The sequence below is a fragment of the Tarenaya hassleriana genome, unplaced genomic scaffold (assembly GCF_000463585.1).
Source record: "Tarenaya hassleriana unplaced genomic scaffold, ASM46358v1 Cleome587, whole genome shotgun sequence".
Taxonomy (NCBI): domain Eukaryota; kingdom Viridiplantae; phylum Streptophyta; class Magnoliopsida; order Brassicales; family Cleomaceae; genus Tarenaya; species Tarenaya hassleriana.
Genome location: NW_010968389.1, coordinates 1 through 5,900, shown reverse-complemented (window position 1 = coordinate 5,900; position 5,900 = coordinate 1). Strand labels below are relative to the sequence as shown.

The window sequence follows — 5,900 nt, the reverse complement described above, 5'->3', positions numbered from 1 at the left end:
ATCTTGTTGGGAATTATCGAAATTAGATCTTTGGGTAGGTGGGAAGTTTTTCTTTTTCTTTTTTTTTTTCTTTTTTTCTTTTTTCTTTAGAAATTGTTGAAAAAATTTATATTATTGTTTATTAAATTTTGTATAAATTTTAGGGTTTGTTGGCTAATTGTCATGATATGTTTAGAAATCTATACCTTTTTTTTCTATCCTTTGAAAACTATACATTTTTATAAATTTTTGACAAGTATAATTTTAATATTATCATTTAGCGTCTCGAAAAATGTGCAGTATAAAAAACATATTTTTTTAGAAACTGTGTAATCCGGGAGAACTGTTTTTTCATCTGGGAGAGTCTGTTTTTATCTGGGAGAACTATTTTTTGTCCGTTACAGTGTGTTTTTTGTTCATGAAAGTGTTTTTTATCCGGGAGAACTGTTTTTCGTCTGTGAGAGTCTGTTTTTCGTCCGAGAGAGTCTGTTTTTTGTCCGGAGAATTTTTTTTTTATCCAGGAGAACTGTTTTTCTTCGGGAGAGTTTGTTTTTGTCCGGAAGAATTTTTTTTGTCCGGGATGATTGTTTTTTGTCTGGAAAAATTTGTTTTCCGTTCGGAAAATTTTGTTTTTTTGTCCGAAACCGAGAGAGTTGTTTTTCGTTCGGCAGTGTACGTTTTTTGTCCGGATGAAAAATAGTTCTCACATATAAAAAAAAATTATTTTTCATATAAAAAACATTTTTCCCCGATGAAAACAATTCTCTCAAAAAAATATTATTCTCCCGGACGAAAATAGACTTTTTCGGATAAAAAACAGTTCTTTCGGATAAAAAAAATCTTTCCCGAATGAAAAAACAATTCTTTCGGACGAGAAACAGTTCTTCTTGATGAAGAAAATTATTTTTTCGTATACAAAAACAGTTAAACCAAATAAAAATAGATTCTCACAGATGGAAAATAATTATCACGGATGAAAAAAACAGTTTTCCGAGATAACACAGTTTCTCAATAAAATATATTTTTTATGCTGTAATTTTTTTGAAATGTTTAATGACAATATTGAAATTATACAATAAAATAAAGTATTTTTGTCAATAAAATTATAAAAAGGTATAGTTTGCTATAAATTTATAACGAGTTGATATTTTTGGATCCCGGTTTGCAAATTTCCACGGGAGATATCATGCAAGTTGTCTGTGCGTGTTTTTGTGAATACGGTATCTAACTAGTGGTACCGAATTCAAACACGTGCAGAATATTGATGAACTTTGTCCGAATGTGATTTAATTCCGTGCAGTTTTCAGTTTAAATATATATATTGAGTACCCTTTTTGTCCTCTTCTGCTTTTTTCAACTGGTGAAATTAATTATTAGATTTTGTTTCAATATGTGGTATCCACGTTTATGTGGTCCGATTAGATCTACATGATTACCAACAATTAAAGCCAACTGTGCTTGCACGAAATAATATTATATATTACCAATATTAGTAATAACCAAGTTTTGAATTGTTGTATATATTTGTATTACCAATTTTTCATATTCTTTTAATACAAAAACTTACCTTTATGATCAATTTAATATTGAAACTATATATATATATATATATATATATATATATATTAATTCGACAAACTATTCCATTACAGAAATGAACGAACACAATAGCACGCTTGAGATTGGTATTTGACTTTCATGTTTAATAATATTTTTTCATCATTTTTTTGAATGAACCGTTCCCGAACCGAACCGTATGAATACCGAACCAAAATTCGAATATTCCACTAATATATGTATAAATATTATAGTTCGGTACTTATTTGGTATTCATATAATGGTACCGTTCCGAACCGAACCGATACTAAAACCGAACCGAACCGTTTAACATTCGGTTCTAGTTTGGTACACTTTTTATAAAACCGAAAATACCGTTCCCGAACCGAACCGCTTGAATACCGAACCGAAACCCGAAACGCCCACCCCTACCTTTTTTTCCTTCCTTTGCAAACTATAATTTTTTATAATTTTTTGACAAAAATACCCTTACTTTATTGTATAATTTCAATGTTGCCATTATTCAAAAAAATTACAACATAAAAAATATATTTTATTCAGAAACTGTGTTATCTCGGAAAACTGTTTTTTTCATCCGGACTAATTATTTTTTATCTGTGAGAATCTGTTTATATTTGGTTTAACTGTTTTTGTATACGAAAAAAATAATTATTTTATCAAGAAGAACTTTTTCTCATCCGAAAAAATTATTTTTTCATTCGGAAAAGACTTTTTTTTATCCGAAAAAAATGTTTTTTTTTTATCTAAAAAAGTCTATTTTCGTTTGGGAGAATACTTTTTTTTTTTAGAAAATTGTTTTCATAGGAGAAAAAATGTTTTTTATATAAAAAAACAATTTTTTTTATACGTGAGAATTATTTTTCATTCGGACCAAAAACGTACATTCCCGAACGAAAAACAACTCCCTCGAAAAAAACAGTTCTTCTAGACAAAAAAACAAATTTTTCCGAACGAAAAACATATTTTTCCGGACAAAAAACAATCCTCCCGGACAAAAAACAGTTCTCCCGGACAAAAAAAAGATTCTTCCGGATAAAAACAAACTCTCCCGAACAAAAAAAAATTTCTCCCGGACAAAAAACAGACTCTCCCGGACAAAAAACAGACTCTCCCGAACAAAAAACAGACTCTCTCGGACAAAAAACAGTTCTCCCGGACAAAAAATATACTCTCCCGGACGAAAAACAGTTCTCCCGGACGAAAAACAGTTCTTCCGGATGAAAAACAGTTCTCCCGGACGAAAAACAGTCTCTCCCGGATGAAAAACAGCTCTATCGGATTACACGGTTTCCAAAAAAATTTTATAAAAAGGTATAGTTTACAAAAATCATAACTATTTTGTCATATTTTACAAAACACCACATCTTTTTGTCACACTTAACTAATAACCCCTAAAATTAAATTAAAGCATTTTTCGGATGTGACGTTTGTCTGATATATTAAATATCTTAGAAATCGAATAATTCCCACATAAATTAATAGAGTTCAATGGTTTTGTAGAGCCAACAGATTTTGTATGCCACACGTGGATTTCCACGTCTCGGTAGGTTTGGCTTGAAATTTGTGGTTTAAATTTCGCATTTGGCAAATATAACTATAACATTTTAGTAATATCCGATAAATTCTACAACAATGAAATCAATTCGACCATCACAAAAATATTTTAAATCTTTTACTTTACATGGATGCATCTTATACAGTCTATAACTCTATTAGATACCATTATTTTAATCAAATACCATTTTAAAAAATAAATATTTATTCTATTAAAAATCGAATAAGATTTAAAATTGATATAAAAATTGAATAAATATATTTTTCAAAAACAAAAAAAAAATACAACCTAAAGTATACAACCTAATTATATGATTATTATCTATAACCTTTTTAGTGTGTAGGATGAAACACTAATAGTGTTACAATAAACGCAACCAAAAAAAAAATCAACAACTAAATACAAAACACAAACCTCAAGTTTCATCAACTTGCACCTTAGTCATTGTTCTTCAGAGATTTCAGAAGAGACCCTCTGAAGATTTCGCTGGTACTGCTGAGAAGTTAACCTCCTCTCCACTGGCGTTTTCCTCTTGCTCACCACATACCTGTTAACCCCTTTCATCATCGGCATTATGGACGGGAAATCTTCGTCCGGGATTTTACTATATTCCGATATGTATTTGATCTCGGCGACCCTCTTGAACCATCTTTCCGCCTTTGCCTCCTCTGACATATCCAACACATCTAGACTCTTTCCGCTCGTGTTCTGTAATGGCATTCCCACCATATCCGTCTCCTTGGTGGCAGCTTCATAGCGGGAGTAGCCATTGTTCCAAATTGAAGGTTGGTTTGTTTGAGGGCAGTAGGTATTCTGTGACGGGTTTCCGATGTTTCGTGTCCAAGCAAAACTCGAATTTGCTTGATGAGAATGCCCGGTACAGTTACTGCTGTATAGGAGATTATAAGAATATTGGCTCGGGTTTTCCCATGTGATGTTAGATACAACGTCGCCGGGTCGTTTGCACGCACACCTGAAGCACACTGTGTTTCCTCCATAATTGAAGAAAACACATCTTGAAAAAAAGGCAGAAAAAATTATATGCAATCTCTTAAGCCAATAACATATGATATATCTGCACTAGAAATATGTATAGATAAGGGAAAGAATGCTCACTGGGGACACACCCATTCGCCGTTTCTCTTTGGCCGTTCCTCCTCGCATTCCAGGCATATTACATTCTTTGCAAAGTTCATGAAGTTACACCTGTACAAGACAATGACATCATTACGAGAGAAAACGTGTTTCAACGCATGCCAGAATGTAGAACCAACTTTACTAGTTGAAAATGTAACAGAATTTGCAAGCCCGAAATGTGATCTCAATCCTACAAGTTCCTGAACAGAAGTGCTTAACATAGAGAGGAGAAGATGTAAGGTAGTAAAATAGACAAACCCCCATTTGTCTCTACCTTGGGCAGATCCAATCACCTTCCTTCATTTCAACCTTCTTCACAGAACTATGAGTTTCCTCATGTTCATCATGGTTCAGCTTTGCCAAACCGCTTAACAGGTTCTTCAACTCTTTCCATCTGGAGCAATGGGATTACTGATGTAACTCAGTATATATTTCATCAGGTCAACCATGGTTGCTTTATCAATATCCAACTCCTACAGGGCGACAGATTTGGGGGGTGAGACCATGTTCCCCTATAGTTCAAGTGTTGAGGATAATTCAAAGAAACATGTCAATGCACATCAAAGTTGTTAGAAATAGTTCCTATTACCCACAAATTGGTCAGAATAAAAGTTAAGCTATTCACAAAATATGCCACAAATTCATGAACTAGTAAGTTTTCTCATTGGCAATGACATAAGTCACTCAAGCTTCAAACAGCATCTCCTGATTCAGACAAAGAGCATAAAACAGTAACTACGCATTTATTCTTCAACATGCCATAAAATCAATGAACCGATAAGCTTTATCATTGGCTATGGATGTTAGCCAAAAAAATCCTAACATCTTCTCCTTATTCAGACAAAGACCGGAAACAGAAACTAAGCATTGGTTACAAACACAATATGTCCTGGAAGAAATGCAAACAACAGAGTGGAAATAGCAGCTTAAGAAAACAAGTCTAAATGAATCAAAAATTGACAACAGCTTTTGTTTCTAAGTCATGACATTGGCATTTAGCATTTATAAACTACAAAGCATCAAACTGTCCTGGATCTATCCATATAACCTATTATAAAGCTATTCAAAATCAAATTGAACATTTCATGGAACTTCCTCATAGACTTCCGTCTTAATCCTTGTATCTTTTTCTCAACTTTTTCGGTACTGTCTCCCTCTGTTAGCCCTCTTCCTTTTACCTTCTTCAAGTCTACTTTCTTCAACCACCACTCATCAAGTTTTACATGCCTATCTCTAAATGTTTGTGCACAACCATTTGTATTACCAGATAAGAATAAATAAACCAATTGAGCGCTCAGTGCAATACAGACAAATAAAATCACTTATCTAACGCTATCCTAAGCCAAAAATCAGAAAACCTCTAATGGCATATGTGAATAAGTTACCATGCTCAGAATCTTATTTCATCTAATCATAAGAAACGAATATCACAAGAACTCGCTACTAAACATTCATACAAACCAGAGCCCATATTATAACCCGGTAAAAGACCATCTATACGCAAGAGTAAAACCTACATTACTAGAACGAGATGTTATATAAGATCTCATCCTCCTCTCGGATTCATCTGCGTCCTTGAAGCAAAAGGGCCTCATATTTTGCACGAGCACTTCGATATCGCTCATTGGAAGCATTCTGTATATATAATCAG

The 5,900-nt window shown here is 33.0% G+C and overlaps 1 protein-coding gene across 1 annotated transcript; it reads right to left on the bottom strand.

Annotated features, from left to right (window-relative positions):
• Positions 1-3,406: 3,406 nt before the first annotated feature.
• Positions 3,407-4,626, bottom strand: LOC104798844 (zinc finger protein VAR3, chloroplastic-like). The gene is made up of 3 exons (XM_010521053.1): positions 4,524-4,626; positions 4,229-4,318; positions 3,407-4,127 (listed from the first exon to the last, which is right to left on the bottom strand). The coding sequence occupies exons 1-3, from the start codon at positions 4,550-4,552 to the stop codon at positions 3,554-3,556; spliced, it is 693 nt and encodes a 230-aa protein (XP_010519355.1). The 5' UTR covers positions 4,553-4,626; the 3' UTR covers positions 3,407-3,553.
• Between the last annotated feature and the right edge of the window lie 1,274 nt (positions 4,627-5,900).